Source organism: Saccopteryx bilineata, chromosome 5, assembly GCF_036850765.1.
Source record: "Saccopteryx bilineata isolate mSacBil1 chromosome 5, mSacBil1_pri_phased_curated, whole genome shotgun sequence".
Classification (NCBI taxonomy): domain Eukaryota; kingdom Metazoa; phylum Chordata; class Mammalia; order Chiroptera; family Emballonuridae; genus Saccopteryx; species Saccopteryx bilineata.
Genome location: NC_089494.1, coordinates 10,661,672 through 10,679,575, shown reverse-complemented (window position 1 = coordinate 10,679,575; position 17,904 = coordinate 10,661,672). Strand labels below are relative to the sequence as shown.

General features: G+C 39.4%; 1 protein-coding gene across 8 annotated transcripts in view; it reads left to right on the top strand.

The window, feature by feature from the left end:
* Positions 1–16,819, top strand: part of MFF (mitochondrial fission factor) — a 31,338-nt gene extending 14,519 nt beyond the window's left edge. For 2 of the 8 annotated variants that reach the window (XM_066232829.1, XM_066232830.1), the window contains exons 7-11: positions 4,712–4,870; positions 8,758–8,790; positions 10,313–10,372; positions 13,506–13,590; positions 15,988–16,617. In XM_066232829.1, coding sequence (XP_066088926.1) covers positions 4,712–4,870; positions 8,758–8,790; positions 10,313–10,372; positions 13,506–13,590; positions 15,988–16,119 — 469 coding nt within the window. In that variant the 3' untranslated portion in view covers positions 16,120–16,617. Of the gene's footprint in view, positions 1–4,711; positions 4,871–8,757; positions 8,791–10,312; positions 10,373–13,505; positions 13,591–15,987 lie in introns of all 8 variants that reach the window. The other 6 variants (XM_066232828.1, XM_066232831.1, XM_066232827.1 and 3 more) reach the window with 5 other exon arrangements.
* Positions 16,820–17,904: the final 1,085 nt, after the last annotated feature.

Sequence of the window (17,904 nt, the reverse complement as noted above, 5' to 3'; positions counted from 1 at the left end):
CTCTGCTTCTCCCTGGGAGGAGTTGTTTTCCTTGCGCAGACCTGTGTTATACTAACGTGTCGCAGGTCATTGGCATGCACCACCCTAACTCTCACTGGCTTTGTAGTAGTACCTCTGTTTCAGGATTTCTCAAACTGTCCTCACACACTGTGTTTAAAAAAACTAGATCACATAGGAAAGTTAGGTATGATTTTGGATGTAATGGTGAAAGTAAAATGGAATAATTTACACATAAACACCTGAAATGTATAATTTTATTGACCAGCGTCACCCCAATAAATTGAATAATTTTTTTAATTTACACATAAGAAGCAAATAGCCTTTTCTATATTTTTTAATATAAGATCTACCGGAAAGTTCTGTTCGGTTTTTGGAATAAAACAAAATACAAATTTTTCTTACCATCAATAAACTTTATTAAATAATATAATTGCCATTATTATTAATGATTTCTTGCCAGCGTGAGGGCAATCTGTATATCCCATTTTTGAAAAATGTTTTATCTTTTGATGAGAAAAATTGAACCAGTGCTTGTCTGATATCTTCTTAATTTTTGAATTTTTTGCCCTTCAAAAAATTTTGTAAGGACAAAAACAAGTGATAGTTGGAGGGTGCTAAGTCCGGGGAATATGGTGGATGCGACAGACATGCTTCTGTAGCGTTTCTCCCTTGTTGAAATTCATAAAAATACAGTGGCGTAAATGAACTTTATCAGTAGCCATGGGTACACTATCGCTTCACACATAAGACTAACGTGAATCAACTTTGTTTTAGTTAATTTGCTACATCAGTATGTATACATTAAATGATAAAAATAGAGAGACACACATGTGCCAAACAAACATGTGCTTACGTGTCGAAACTTGTTGTGATAGAAACGGACAGAACTTTCCAGTAGACCATATACTTTGCTTTGGTTGGATTATTTTCTACAGACTCATTTTGAAGTAGGGTTAGTGATCTGGTCTTTTTTCCGCTTTAGCACATCATCTTGTTTCATTTTCACTAGAAAATGGAGTGTAACTGTGGTGCACCATTGAAGTTTTTTTCATAGCGTAGATTAAAATTATACTTGGAAGAATGTTTTGAGATCATTGAACCCACGGAGGGAAGGGGAATATTGGTGTTCAGTATAAGAGTTCAAAAGCTCCTGTAGTTCTTCAGCAACAGCAGCCACTCTGCCAACCAGTGATGTTGCTCTGACTCCGGTTCTCCTATCCTGCTTTCAGGAACTAGGGAGTTGCCTTATGTAGTGGCAACAAATTAAAGTTTTCTCTGTGTTTAAAATTTCAAGAGAAATGGTACAAAATTTGTGTTTCCGTGAAAAATCTTTTTCTCGTTTTTCACTATTGTACCTTTATTCTTTACTTCCTTATTATTTTTTGGAAGAGGCTGGAGCCTCACCAAGGAGGTTATTCTCGCAGTTTGAGAAATATGATTCCCCTGAAAACCCATAGAGCTCAAGAGGTGCTCGACTTTGGACTTTCCTTTTAATGATGGCATAGTTATGCCAAAGGAATGTTCATTTAAATTAGAGTTTTGACATCGGGTAGTGTAACTTATTTAACACTCATGTCGCAAAATTTTGTTAGCATGAGGTAGAGCTATTACTAATGAAATAACATGGTAAACATTGGTTCTTTCTTCAAAATGTTCTAATCTTTTATAAAGAAAAAGATAAAGTTGAGATTTTGCCATTTTATAACATTACTAGGATCAATTTGTCAAAGTTCGTTTTTATTACTAATATAACATTTACTTAAATAATCTCAGTGCCTTAGCAATGTGTTTACTTCTTTACTTTTCACAGCAGTTCACTTGTCAAAACAAAGCAAGCAGAAAATCCCCTGCCTTGGCTGGGTGGGTGAGTGGGCAGAGGTGAAACACCCTGAAAGCACTCTGTTTCCCTCCCGGTGATGCCGGCGGTGGCCACCCCAGCTGGCAGCAGACTGGTTGCTAAAGTGGGATTGTTCTTTTCTGTTCTTAAATTGCAAGACCGCTTAAAACTTTTTGAAAAAAGTTGCCAAAGTACTGACTGCTTCTCGTGAGGGTAATTTTGGTCATCTCATGATTTAATCATTTAGTTTACCTATAGATGAAAAGTTAGCGAATGAAAGCATTTAATCTATACATACACTGCCCAAAGTGTTCATCAGTTTACAAAATATTTCCAACTTTGTTTTTGCTGTTTAGGGGGATTGCCATATAAATTAATAAAGTGGTAAATTTCTTCCTAATCTTTGCAAATTTAAATTATTTTTATAAACATCAGGAATCCAGATATGTTTTTTATGTTGGTCTTTGGTGAAATAGCTTTACTAGTATTGATAGGCTTAATTTTATCTGTCTTCTACATATTTTGAAGTTACAGTTGATCATGTATGCTTTTAATTTCTATTTATTACCATATTTCAATTTCATATGATCATAGAATCTTATAATTGGAAGAGTTCATACAGACTCTTAGAACTCCACCTTCTGTGCATTCTATCTTAAGAATTCTTTGCACTTAATCTTAAAATAGTTTATGCTTGTCTGCTTTATAAATACACCTGATTTCCTGTACATGGACAGGAAATACTTCTACTTTTAGAACTTAAGTAAGCAATTCTTATTGCTTTTTCTGACAGCAGGATTTCTCTGAAAGAAAGTAATTCTTTTAATTTTTAATGGACAAAAATCTATCAAACTTTTTTCATAGATTTAGATTTAGTGTATCAACCATTGTTGCTATATGATTATTCTAAATATTATAAACTTTAATATAGTGATATATAGCTAATTTATTTACTAATATAGAATGATATGCAAAAGTGTTCCATTTAAGCACCAAAATGGAAAGACAGAGCTTTAATTATATCATTAAACACTGCACTGACTAGTCTTTAAGACTTGCTTAGGTAAATTTAGCTAGTATGTTGGCAGCTCTATCAAGAAAAGAAGAGTGTAGGAAGTATTGTTTGTTTATGTTGACACAAAACTGGCCGGTCTTAGGCCAGCCTTTTGTGACACTTTTCTAACATGAACTCAGCCTGGTTTTTCACAAAGAGCAAGAGCTTTGGGTTGTCCCTGTGCTGCCAGAAGGGAATTCTGAGTGAAAAACTTGTACCTAGACTTTGTGTCCGATTAGACTGAGTTCCTACTCTATTTGGATGCCGAATATGGGTTTTTACCAAGCACAGTGGGTCAGCTGGTCAGTCAGCTAAAATGCATTCCAGAAGATTTCTGGCCTCTGGACAGATGTGTCGGGTCTGCAAGCCTGCTTCCAAAACTTGCGTTTCTTTTGACACCATCAGGTCTACTTCCTATGGTGACTCAGCCCTGACCTTAATTTTTCAATATGCCAAGATTTGGCTTTGATCTTTTTTTTTTTAAGTAGTCTTTGCAAAACATAGTTTTCATATTTTTTGCATTTCTTAGTTTGGATCATTAAGACATGAAAAGTTATTCACAAAATTGTAATGAAGATTTTGTTCTTAATTTTCTGGGACTCTGGGAATAATATTAGCTATCCTTTCAAAAACTGCCCCTCTCATGTTGTGGTTTCCAAACACATGCATGGTAAGTTAGAAAAGATTACGCTAGTCAGAAGAGGTTCTCTTCTCAGCTGGTCCCTTTACATGTTTTTAGACGTGCTGCGCAGGGCTGAGGGTCAGTGGGAGGGGTTTGCCCTGACATTGAGAGAAGATGTTGAACCTGCGTCTCAGGTCCTAGTTCTTTTCTAACAAAACCTCTTACAGTAACAAACCAGATGCCGAGTCCGAGTGTCAGGTAAATACCTCAAGCAGCTAACCTTGCTCGAGCATTAAACAAGTCTTCGGAAAAACTGACGGCAATCGTAAGAGTTCTGGTTAGCACTGTAAGATTGCTGCCCTCCTGTGAGCTCAGCTCCTGGGAAGCAGGGCAGAGGAGTCGAAGCAGCTGTGAGCCCTCGCTCCGCCAGGCAAGAGTGCGAGATCACCGGCACCTGCACCTAGACGCCCGGGGATGGTGGTGCCGCACCCATCTAGATCATTCCAGAAGGGTTCTTGCCTTCTTTCACTGCATTCACAGAATGGGCCGTCATTTTATGTTTTAGTTATTGAGCCAGCGGTCATATGCTTTAATTAAAAAAATAAAGTTCTTCTATTATAGCTTTCTGAAACTTGAATTCATCTTTAAATTTACTCATAAACTCATCTGACTTTATTGTTTAGTGAAATATTTGAAATGGCATTTTCATGGAATCACTTTGAATTGATGCGTTCAAAGTTTGACACATGTAACCCAGAATTTTCTGCCTTACTGTCTGATCATCCAGAGTTACCTGGCAGTGTTGTTTGTTAGTGGTTTGCTTTGCTCAATTGAAATATACGCACCAAATAAAAAAGGCTGCTTTTCATAAGCTAGATGAACACACTTTTTACTGTAGTTCTTCCCTCTCCAAAGTTGTTCTTTCATATTTTAGGTGTTTGTTTGTTTTTTTAGTGTGATGTTTAAGGCTACACAGTTACAGATGCTGCATTGTAGCTGGTCTTTTAAAACAATTTGCTGTATTAACTTACTTGATTTGATTGTTTTCTTATGGGAAAGTGAAGGGTGGGGAAAAGGGGTGAGAAAATTAAGATAATTCTTTAAAAGATAAGTGTTTGGGGAAACTGCTCAGCTAAAGTTTTATAAAAATCTGACTTGAGTGTTTTTTTCTCTTCATTTGCTGTGCTGATGTAAACAGTGTGACACCATCGCCACCCCAGGCTCGGGTCTGTCCTTCCCATATGTTACCTGAAGACGGAGCTAACCTTTCCTCCGCTCGTGGCATTTTGTCGCTTATCCAGGCTTCCACCCGTAGGGCTTACCAGCAGATCTTGGATGTGCTGGATGACAACCGCAGGTGATTGGCCATCAGAGACTCTTGCCAGCTTGACTGCATATTTTTTGGCTCCTTTCAGTGGACTGTAATGTCTTCCATTTTCTGTTTGCACTTTCGTCTCTAAGATGCAGTGGTTTAAAACAGTGTGCTTTGCTTTCTTTTAATTTGAAATTATTGTCCAAAATTCACATTTCACAAGATTCAGTTAGCTTTTCATCAGTCAAGGAGAATATCTAGTTATAATAAATCTACACAGGAAGTGTAATGATTTTACCAAAGGCTTTGTTGACCCACGTACTCAGTTCCATTTTGGCATATGCTAGGGTGCTATTGGATTAAATGTAGGATTTTGAACCAGAGCATACTAATTTTCCTTAGTAAGTCTTTTGATTTCGTCATTGATGATGCTAATGTGGTTGGATGCATGCAGTGGATTTGAGACCGTGACGTCAGAGCAGCCGCCAGGACTTTACTCCTCTGGCCAGGGATTCCTGGGCCTGTACTGAAATTCCCAGGGGCCGCTGCCTCTGAGGGAGCCTGCCATTTTCACTGTTGATAGCTTATCTCACTTTTGAACATCAAGTAAAACCATTAGTCGTATACTTAGACTTGTTTATATAAATAAATTTTTTGCCATTATTTTTGTCCTTGCTTTATTACTAGTGTTTTTAAAAAGATGAGATTTGGGATGTGAGGGCGATCTGGCTGCGACATCTGTCACCCCATTGATCGCCAGGGTTGATTTGGCTGATCTGGCTGGCTAGGCGGGTGTCCCTTCCTCCCTCACCGCTCCATGTGCATCCCTCCCGAAGCTGCGCTCTCGGTCCAAGAGGATGACCTTCCCCCACTAGAGGAGAGGACCTTCCCCGGTCAAGGGTATACGAGTAGCTGCTTTCCCCTGCTGGAGCCTCCAAACAAGTCTCAAGAAGATGAGATTTGGGGAGCTTTTTGGCACCATATGGGAAAAGTGCGGTCAGTTTCATTTCAACTCCTAACATTTCCTTTAGTAATTCTGTGAGCCAGCATTTGACTGCTCACGGTCATCTTATTAGCCTGTTTTTGCATTTTGAAGAATACACAGTAAATCTAGATGGCTCTTCCAGTGAAGCTTCCCTCTGACCTGAGGAACTGGCAGGTCTATGGTTGGCTCTGGACAAACTTCCTTATGGAGTGCTTTGATCCTCACACAAGCCCCGCGTGTTTTCTCCATATTTCTTTTATTTTTTTTTAAGATTTTATTTATTGATTTTGGAGAGAGGAGAGAAAAAGAGAGAAAGGGGGAGGAGCGGGAAGCTTCAACTCGTAGTAGTTGCTTCCTGTATGTGCCTTGACCGGGCAAATGAGGGTTTTGAACCAGCGACCTCAGCATTCTAGGTCGATGCTTTATCCATTGCGCCACCACAGGGCAGGCCTCCCTATATTTTGTAAGTTGTCCATACAGCACAGCAGGTGTTTGAGCCTTCTCAGGGCCAGTGTAGTGGGATACATTTGGGTCCCGGGACTTGAAGCTATCTATACCAGAAATAGCTTAAAAGAGAAAACTCGTGGCAGGATGGGGGGGGGGTATTTTTATATATAATCTCCCCTCCCCAAGGGTCTCAAGTCCCTTTTATGCTCTTTGAAGCCTCAAGGACTGGCTTAGAAAATTTGAGGCCTGTAAGAAGGATCATGGTTTAGAAGAAAGCATTCAGGGGGTCAGAAAGTCGATCTTGAGCCACCCTCACACTGAGTAGCTATCTGTGTAATGACCTTGGACAAATTGCTTAGCTTCTCTGGGCTTGTTTTTCTCTTCTTTTCAAAAAGTAAAAGAGGGTAATAATTTACCTGGTTTTCTAGATTCTTGTGAGGAATCTTCCCCACCACCACTTTTATTTAAGATACAAGATAATGGTCTCCAATTTGTTTAGTGTGGTGGAAGATGCTTCAAAAGGTAGTAAATATAGGGAACCTGGCTCTTGAGAACTAATATTTCCAAAGATCTGTTTTCTCCTCCCTCCTTAAAATAAATTTGTTCTTTACCAGGTATCCTCTTTAACTTTTTAATTATATTAATAGTAGGTCCATAAAAGAGACCAAGTTTTTAGGTTGAATTATAGCATATCAGATGCTATTACAGTGAAAATCTCTGAATAAGAAAGGTATTTCTAAATTCTCTATGGATTAAATAATAGCCAGATGACAAAGCCGTACATTAAAATCATTTGTCTCTCCCTCACACATACACACAGTTCATTGCAGCTATATAGACCCTGTAAAAGCAGTTGAATTTTTTTCCCTCCATAATGGAAAAAATTTTTGCCTCAAGTTCCCAAATACAAAATCAGAAATCTTACTGTAATGTGAAATTTACTTTCTATTTTTTTATTATGAAAAACTATTTTGATTGGTTAGTGAAGTTCTTTTTTATTTATTTTTAATTGTAATGAATTGACAGCTTCAAAATCCTTTTACTGGGAAGGAATTATCTTACTGAAATGAGATTTTTAAAATTCCTAAAGTAATTGTATTAATAAGTCTTTGCTCCTGGATACACATCATAATTGTTGCCTTGGAGCCTGGAAGGTTAAATTGTTATTAGTCTTTTTGGATGTGTTTATTTTTGAACGAGTTTTGATTTTTTTTTATTGTTGTATTTCATTCTCTTACTATCTAAATGTTGAACAAGATTGAATCAGAATTGTAAGTGCCAAATCAGTTTTATTTCCACTACAAGAACTGTTCTAGCATGGCTTTTCAGATCTAAGATCTAGGAATGTGAAATTTGGATAATGGCTTATAAACTTGCATGGATATAAAATAATACTGCTTATAAAGTTTTAAGTGCTTTTCTGTTTCTTGCTCTGTGCATCATTTTTTCCTTTCTATTTAGAACTTGGGCTGTTACGCTAATTGTAGCATTTTCTTTGGTCTCATGCTGTCACACTAGGTGTCATTAAATTAAGCTAGAACTCTTTGTCAGGCAGGAAGGGAAGGAAGAAGACTTTATCTGCCCTGTTATAAAATAGTGTAGATTCACAGTTGCTGGACATAAAAACTAATTTTAATTTATACATTAAGGGACACTGTTGAGAGGTTTATGTATTATATTTTCATTTTCTCATTTTATGAGGACTTACATGATCTAAAAGCAAGTTCAACATGAAGACAAAGTTAAATTGTATATATACATTAGAAAATTGTATTTGTCAAAACACCTAGGACAAGCACAAGATGTGTTCCTTGGATTTTCAGTGCTGTTATGATTCAGTCCTTGGCTGGTTAGGAAATGCCCAAGTCTTCTGATATCCGCTGGAGTGCCAGCCATATGGCATTCTCCAATGCAAAACATTAACATTTTTAAAAAGAGACTTCTATGTATGAACATTATTTAAACATTGACATATTAATCATGTTTAGCATGCTTAAGTTTTATTTGGGGGGGGCTTGATTGTTTTTATACAGTTTTTCTTTAGCAGATTCTGCAAGCTTTGAGTGCATAGAATAAACAACCTTCAAGTAAATAATGTGGGTTTTTTTGCAAGTGTCTATAAAAATATATTATTTGGAAAACCTAGAATGCAAATTTGTAGTTCAAATAATATTTGTTATTTATAATTTGTCTTTTTAAAGAATGCGTATAATTCCTGGCCCCCCAATTAAATTGTTTATTTACTGTAGGAATTTCCCTTTTGTTAGACAAAGAAACACATACTGTATTAAGTCAGATTGTTTATTTACTCAAGAACATCACTATACAATAATGCTGGAACTTGTAGGGCCTTGAATTCCCTTTTCTTTTGCCACTTTAATAACAAAACGTATTGCTGAAAATGTTACTAACAAAAATATTTTACTGTATTAAGGTAGAAAGTGGTCCTATGCCAAATGCCTGTCTAATTTAATTTTATATTATATGTGTTAATTGCCAGTGTAAGAAGACAAAATGAAATACGTTGTGAAAGGTAACGCTATGATTTTCTGGCTCTGCATTACAAAGGGGAAATCTCTGTGGTGGAGTAGACTGAATATGGCAGATCCATTGGAGTCTAGTGGTGTGAATTTCTTTAAAAAGCTTTAGGTAGCACACAGGGTTGGCTTTATTTAAACATTTTCATGTTAGTGTAATGTAAGATTGTAGTTGACTAGTAGCAGTTTTCCTGATGCCACAGAGTGAATATGTCAGGGTGGAATGAATTTGAAACCTGTCTGAAGCATGCGTGATTTCTCACTATTCTTTAGAGAACAGAATTGAATTCTGACAGATCTCCCCCAAGTCTCTGAATCTCTTATCCTCTAGGCTCCGAAAATTTATTTAAGCACTAGTAGTGCCTTTAGTAAACCTACAAGCTAAACATTAAAATTCGCTTTAATAAGTTGAATTGACAAAATAGAGATTTGTTTATAGCCAAAATTCTACAACTCTGTAAACTTATAAAAAAAAGAAGTGCATTTGGTATTAAATGTTTACTATAATTAAGAATTGCCTTGATATTTAAATCCAGGCCAGACCTGATCAGTACTTAGAGAATGAGACATTCAAAATAGAAGGTAATGATTCCTAAAATCCTTATATGGGTCCTTTACCTTAATCTTCTTTCTCTGTTTAATTGTAAATTCTGCTGATTACTTTTTGGGGAATTGACCAGTGACTTTGTGGAGCTTTTATTTTCTGATTAAAAAAAAAAAAAGATTTATGGCAAGGTTACTGCTTACCTAGGAAAGGAACTGACTGTCCTCTAGAAACAAAGTCTTGTACCGAGACTAAGTGGAAACCCCACAAAGTTTTCCAGCGCCCCGTAGTCCTCATTTCCAGTGGCCCTGTATGTCACTCCTGGTTGTCTCGAGATCAGACTCAATACTGATGCCGTGTGCTGTGGCGTGTCCCGCAGAGCATGTCCCCTGACCTCTGCTCCAGAACCGAGGTGCAGTTTTGCTCTGGAGAGCTTGGGGCAGATGAGACACAGCTGCATTAAGATACCAGCACTGATCTAAATTTATGAGGTGGGAAGGAAGCAATTGTGGGAAGCGGGAGTTACTGAAACTTAGTTTTTGAAATGGGCTGTTGATGTCAGATGAGCAACCATGATCATGCAGGTGCAACTAACTGGTTCTTGACATGCTTCTAAAGTTAGTGGTGACTTTTTTTTCCAACTAGAAGAGAGAAATTATACTTTTAAACAGAGTTGTCCTCTGTCTTAAATTTCATAAATGAAAATATAAGCACCCCCAAAATTATTTTATGTGTTGGTGCTATTTTGTCATATAGCTATAGATTTCCTTTTTTTAACCCACTAAAAATATTAAATTTATGAAAACCTTAAAATAGAGGACATGTGAAACAAAGATGTTTAAGGTATTTGAAATATATTATATTGTATTGAAGCATACAATATAATCCTATTTGACATTATTGTCTTGTTTTTGCTTTTATTACCTCTCTGTTTCCTGATTCTGTCTTGTGCCTTCTGCAAAAACCTGCCTTAGACCAGTGTTGCGTGGTGGGTCTGCAGCCGCCACTTCTAACCCTCATCATGACAACGTCAGGTAAATTTTGAGACTTTGTAATTACCAGGGTGAATAGTTGACTGAATTTGTATGTCGCAGACTGTAATGCATGTGTAGCGATGCCTTTGTAATTATTGTAGCTTGAAGTTCTACCACTTTTCTCTGTGAGTACATCCTGCCTTTCTCTGAGAACAGTGAGTAGTTACTCATAACATTTGACCACCAGAGTATATATGAGGAAATGCTAAACAATTATGATTCCATATCATGTATCCTAGATATTTTATTAAAATGCAGTTTTAGTAGCTTATAAGAAATCATGCTAAAACAGAAAGTATCATTCTAAACCTTTTATGTGCATCATTGTAATTGTTGCCTGAGGCTCTGGCCAGCATTTTCTTTTCAGTTTATTGACTATAATGTCACTTTCAGTGTGTAGATAAAGCTATCTCTAAGGCAGCATCTTAAATTGGGGGAAATGAGCATTGACAGTTTGGAGAAATTAAATGTTTGTAAAGGAAATTTGGCTTTAAGAATTTTTGTCGTCTGTTGATTTAAGCTTTTCTCTTATTTTTGCCCCTTTCACATTTTTACACATGCTTAATCTAAGTCCTTATTTGTTCCTCCAACCACAAGGACAGATATATAGAATGCCAAAATCCCATTTCCTATCATCTAGGGAGGAAAAGAACTTGTTTAGTATTCACAGACATCACTAGTGAAACTTTTCCAGAGTGAATTTTTATTTTCAGCACAAGTCCGTTATCTCTAGCAGTCGAGGTAAAGCTGGCAGGTGGCGTGTTTCTGTGGTGGGAGGAAGCTGGCACGTTGGTGCTCGGCAGGAGAGGAGGGGCGACAGTTTCCCAGGTGTTAGTTCAGGCTGGAGGGACTGCGGAGTCTGGGGCCCCGCTTTCTGCTGGCTTGGTCCTTGTTCTTCTGCTAACCTGTCCATCCCAAGTTTTCTCCTGTGTGTTTGTTTACTCCTAAGTTGGTGGTCCTTTTATCTCTATTTTCTTTTTTTCTTTTTTGTGACAGAGACAGAGAGAGAGGCAGACAGATAGGAAGGGAGAGAGATGAGAAGCATCAATTCTTTGTTGCGGCACCTTGGTTGTTCATTGATTGCTTTCCCATATGTGCCTTGACCAGGGGGGAAAGGGGAGCTACAGCAGACCAAATGACCCCTTGCTCAAGCCAGCGACCTTGGGTCCAAGCTGGTGAGCCTTGCTCAAACCAGATGAGCCCGCGCTCAAGCTGATAACCGTGGGGTCTCGAACCTGAGTCCTCCGCATCCCAGTCCGACGCTCTATCCACTGCGCCACTGCTTGGTCAGGCTATCTCTATTTTCAACCAGTGATCTGGCTTAGCATTTCTTAGAGTTTTTAGTTCTGATAAATACAGCTTTTCGTTTAAAACACATGGTAATGTTGTTTTCTGTTTTAAGTTGAATTATATAAAGTTTTTTGCCATAGCCTTAGATTTGTGTGCAGATGATTTTCTTTCTAGTAGTGAAAGGCTTAGTTAAGTCAGGATTCAAGTTGTAAGCAATCCCTTTCAGTTGTCCTTTCTCCTCTGAGTCCAGGCACACCCCTCGTACCTTTGAAGCAATGGCTTCTGTTGTTTGATCATTTTTTTCCAAATATTCATCTCATGTATGACCTCACAAAAATAGAAAAGTTTTGTTTTGAGGCTAAAGTGTAAAGAGGCCTCTTCAACCCTTTTTTTTCTATGAATAGTTTAATTCTATCATAATGTTCAAAGGAATAATTAATTCAGATGTTTGCATTTCCATAGTTCAAGCATCTACTAACTTAGTAGCTTATTTCTCTAACCGATGCAATTACTGAACTATTCCAGGATATTTATCCTGTTCCCATGAAGAAAGGGGCAGTTAATGAGAAAGCAAGGGAATCTAGCCACCGAAGGCGCGTGTAGAGATTGGTGCAGCTCCGAGTCAGCGCATGCCATGTCGTGGAAACTGCGCCTGCCGCTTATGCAGTGTTCAGAACGACGGCACTGCCTGACTGACAAAAAGTGTCTTTTGATTGTTTTCAATTGTTTTGAAACAAAAGGATTTTCTGAATAGAGTTAACTTGAACACATCTGGATGAAAAATATTATTCTCTTCATACCCCTCTGTGTGGTAGTGTGCTTTTTTATAATGGGGACTTGCTTGAACTAAGAGACTATAATATATGATCTATGCGCCAACTTTGTAGATTACATAGGAGTATGTTCCATCTTTGTGTTCTGCTCACTCAGAACAGCTAATATACCATTTTACTGCTGTAACCCTACAGGGTTAAAATAGAATATAAACGTGAGGTGAATTATATGATATGTAAGTTGTATCTCAATAAAGCTGTTAATTATATTTAAAAAGTGAAAATCCAGGCAAAGAGGAAAAGTAGTATTTGTGTGTATTTATTTCTCAGAAGTATATTGTTGTTCATTTAAAAGTCACTGTCCTTTCAGAAGTAATTACATTTGAACAAGAAGTACTTTTTACTGTCCTTTCTCTGGAGTGTGTCTTAGTGGCTTTCCAGTATTATTATTTTGTACACAGCCTCTTAATTATTGATTACTGAGCCAATTCTGCACCTGAATGTAGTGGCAAAATGTATTCAGATGATTTTACAGAAGAGTAATTAGAAGTAAGAAGAGTAGAAATGGCAAGAGAAGAGGCCGTGAGAAGAGGAGGGGAACTAAAACAGGCCCCGCCCTGTGTGTTGAGTAGAGGCAGTGTTCCCTGCCGTGGGCTCAGCGGGTTCTCCCCAGCGGCTGCAGGTGGGCACGTTTGTGTAGGAATCCTCTACTGTCCTGTCCTGTCGTGCTCTGCAGTGGCAGCTGACACACCTCTTCAGCCAGGGAGCCTTCTCAACAGTGCCAGTCCCTCTGGGTTAACAAGCATCTCCTTATTGATATCTGTAGTCAGGGGCTGTGTTCATTCGCAGAGTTGCAGGGCATTTGCTAGTATTGAAGATAGTCATTGTCATAAGTTGTTTTCTTTCCTTTATTAGTAACAACTCAGATTGTAAAATACGTTAGAAATTCATATTGTTAAATCCCAATCTTGTGGACAGTTCTTTGAGCACCATACAATACATTGCATGACTGCCAGGCTTTCTCAGTTCTTTTCTGATATTAAGTTGTATTTTTATTTCTTACTTGCTAGGTATGGCATTTCAAATATAGATGCAGTAGTTGAGGGACCCGCAGATGACATGACTGTCGTAGATGCAGTTTCATTAAGACGACAGGTAAGTAAGGTGCCAAGTAAGATACAATACTAAGTGATGCTCATGTAATGTTAAAGTGATAGTTCCTAACAGCTCATTGCTTTCTGTCCTGTGGAAGCCATGAGTTTTTCTATCAAACTATTTATTAAACTATAATTGATATTTCCATTTTGATTAAAGATGTGTTAAACCACCATTACATGTTTTAATTAGCATAAAACGGTATTACCAAAATGAATTGATATAATTCTGGCAAATAACAAAGAATCTTGACATTTCAGCAAACCAGTAAGGCCATAAATTGCTTGCTTGGCTCTTTGAAATGTGGAACAGTCACTTTAGGACGTGTGTTACTATGTTTGAAAACTTTAGTTCGGAAACTGCTCTCAGTTCACAGAGGGTCTTTGTATGCCTAGCTCTCATTTTCCGTGGTAGTGCTTACTTAGAGCTGCAGCTGTACTTGGATATTTTTAATATGTACTCCTAGCCTCTAGAATCATACGAACATACACACACATGGGACAGGCATGTTTAGTGTCCTAATTGTCTATACCAACTAGATATACAGGGGAAATGAGTCAAAGTATTTCTAAGTAAGGATCAAGAAACTAAATATTTTAGCATAAGAATAAATCACTATTATTTTAAAGATTTAATATAATACAAGGATAATGTGAAGCAAATACTATTTTTCTTTTGAATCATTTATTGAAACATGGAAGCTGTATAAGTACTTACATATTTTTATATATATACTATTTATACTTTGCATATTGAAAAAAGTGATTTCTTTGGCCTTTATCATTGAATTCACAGTTACATCAATACCCTGGTTTTCTAAAAGTGTCACTTTTACAACATTCACTTAGTCTTCAATTAGAGCGTGAACTAGTGAGGTCAGACAAAGGTACGGTCATTGTAAATAACAAGTCATACACAGGCTGTAAAACTTTAAAAGGAGTAGAAAGGCAGCTAGGAAGCTGTGGGTTTCTAAAACAGGTGACAAGAAGGGAATCACAAGAAGGTCCTGCGGATTTCTGTCTGCCCTGGCGGCAGGGAGGCTGCCCCTGCTCCCGCTGCTCCACGGCCAGTCTGCGAGTCCCTTCAGTCCAGGGACAAGCACCTAACTCGTGGGTCACCTAGCTCAGGATACAAACTGCCATCCACTATCGAGGGAACATTAAAAGGCTGCCTGGTGTAGCTACCTCCCAAAATGCTCAGATAGAAATATTTTAATGAGACAAAGCAATGCCACTTTTTTGTTGACAATAAAATAGGATTGGTAATTTGAGAACATGTTATCCCATGGGACCAAATAAACTTCTCATTTTGAATAGGGAGGAAAGGTGGTCTTTAAATACTTGTATGTTTTTATGGAATTGGCCCTACAGGAACAAAGGGCTGCTTAGCACTGCTGAAGGCCCGTGTCCCTGCCCCACTCGGTCTGCATGTCCGGTCTCCCCCTCCCGGCATGCAGTCCGCTCCTGGACGTGCTGAGGGTGCGGCCTCGTGGAAGTTTTCCTCCCGGGACTTCTCTGATACAGCAGTAATCTGTGCGTTCGCGACGCTGTGCAGAGCTCAGTGTTTTCACACAGGTGGTGCAGGGTGGAGTGTCTGGGAAGTGGGCTCTGGGGTGAAGATGAGCAAGCAGAGAGTTTACGGGGGTGTTCTGGAAGGGAGCACCCGCGGGAGGGAAAGGAAGCGGGACTGGACAGGAGGAGGGTGTTGGCCAGCGATGGAGTCCGAACAAAGGCTGTGTGCCCCGTGAGGAGCTCTGAAGCCCGCGACCCTCCGAGCTGGGGCGTGCTGCCCCCGTGAGGACGAGAGCATGGGCAAGGCCCTCGCTCAGCCCAGGGCTGGTCCCAGTCGGGACCAACAGCCGAGGGCGGGGCTGTCAGCCAGCGACAGCTGGGCAGCTGGTGAGCATTCGCCTTTCACTTCCGAAGGGGCTGGGTGGCCGGTCACACGGCCCACTGAAATAGGTGAATCTGTGGGATCCTCCCAGAACATCGGAGCAGTGGGAAGAGAAGGAAGTCAGAGCAGGTGAGGGTGAACCCCTGAGGCTGAGTGACAGAAACTCAGAGGAGGGGTGTAGAGAGGGCAAGTGTCCCTCCGCCTGGCCGCTGCAGTAAACCGGCCTGCTGCACTGAGTCCTCCGCCGGCACAGCGGGGGAGGGACGGCTACCCTCCCAGCGCACCCCGGCCACGCCGCTGCCGCTGCGCTGCCCGGGAAGGGAGAGCAGTATTTAACTGAAGTTCAACTGTCATAGGTAACTTTTCTATAGACAGTTTTGTTTCTTTTGCTCTATATGATACTTACCATGCTTGTAATAATTATTTTATACACTCATACTACTTTATAAGCATCTGATTGCTCCATGCATTAAAGCTTGTTTTTTTGTTGTTGTTTTCACTCAGATAATCAAACTAAACCGGCGTCTCCAGCTTCTGGAAGAGGAGAACAAAGAGCGGGCGAAGAGGGAGATGGTCATGTACTCGATCACCGTAGCCTTCTGGCTGCTGAACAGCTGGCTCTGGTTCCGCCGCTAGAGGCGGCCTCGCTCTAGGCGCTGCTGTCTCGCAGCTGGAAATATAAAGGATTTGCAAACTTCCTTGTTTCTGTGTTTGCATTGTCTGCCATTTTCTAGTCCGTGCCCTAAACATGCATTTCTTCCGGAAAGGAAGGGCGGAGACTCTTGTTTGCAGAAGTAGAGGTACATCCTGTCACTCGGCTGTGTTCACTTCTAACCGCTCCTGCAATAACAACGACCTAAAATTCTTCCTTTGCATGTTTTGTAAATAGGCTCTAATTTGTTTTTTTTAAAGGAATTAATTTTTTGCCTCATTAAGCTGCACAAGTAATTCTCTGAATGAGAGGTAAAGAATGGATTTAGAAAAGCGTCTGTAAAAGAAAAGTACTTTATTTTGTCCTGTCTCTCCAACACTATTGAATAGTCTTGTTAATAGACATGTTTGCATCCACATTTCAACATTAACACTTCCGAAGTCATGGTCTGGTGTCAGAGTGAATAAAATCAAGTCACCCTATGTTTCATGATCGCCTTTATTAAAATACTTCCCAACATTTTCAGCAGATCAAGATATCTGTAAAATGTGCATCATTTTTTAGTTTTTCAGGTCGTTTTCTATAAAGTATGTTTTTACTAAGTTCATGTGTGAATGATTTAAAAAAAGAAACTACAGAATAAGGTACAATTGTAGTATATTTAATAAACTGTCAACCAAAGCAGTATTTGTTTATTGAAAAATTTTGTTTCATCCTATATTCACTGTTACTACCTTGTGTGAACCCGAGTCTCTGTCTCGAGCACAAGCAAAGCACTGGTGACTCGGCAGGAAGCAGACCCTGCAGCACTTCCTGTCCGGTCCCCACCTGGTGGCGCTGGTGTTGCACGGAGTTTTCTCATCTGTAACATCTACTGTGCGCTGCAGATGGAAATACCTTGAGTTGTGTGTGTTTTTCCCGTTTTAGTATTTAGCTAATATACTGAATCTCGGGAGAATGAAACGTACCAAGGAAGCGAGTCCTGGAAGCCCTTAGTTCTGAAACTTTTGTTTCCCTTTTGTGGTTCAGAAACTGGTAGAATTTTAATGGGGTATAGTATCCTGCACACATCTTCCATATCTTTCTGCTGAAGTGAGTTTTGGGAAAGGCAGGTGAGGGAAATTCCTTACGTATAGGTAGGTGGATTTAACATAGATTTAATAGTCTGTTCTGCTTCTCCCCCAATCCCCCCCCCCCCCCCGGAAAGAAAATACTTGGAGGGAGGAGTTGTCCTTCACTTCCCAGGATTTGTCATGAGTTTCATGACCGTTTGGTTTGGTTTGGTTTTTTTACACATGAAAGTCTTCTGACTTTTGTAATATCCTAATGATGTAATTTTTTATAGCTTTATATGTCACAAGGCAATTTCTGTGAGTGATCCAATTGAAAGCACAAAAATGGTAACAGTGGATAAAATTAGTACCTGCTGGGTTGGGCAAGCATGAAAAGGATTCCACAAAGGCCAAAATGAAATAAAAGCAGGAATTCCTGCAGATAAGTAAATATAAAAGCTGTTTTTCGCCCTGTTTATTTTTACCAACCACTGGAAACAGAACTTTCCTACTGGCTGAGGAGGGGGCGGGATGCAAGTCCACATCTCGGGCCAGCATTGGCTGAAATAGGAGACCCAAAAACTCCCTCAGGGGAAGCATGAGGGGTCAACTGACCCGAAAGGGACAGCAGAGGAACGTGTTCGCCTTGTCACAGAGCAAAAGCTAGAAGTGCTTGACTCCCTGATTCCAAAGCCACGCTGCCGCCTCCTCCCCAGG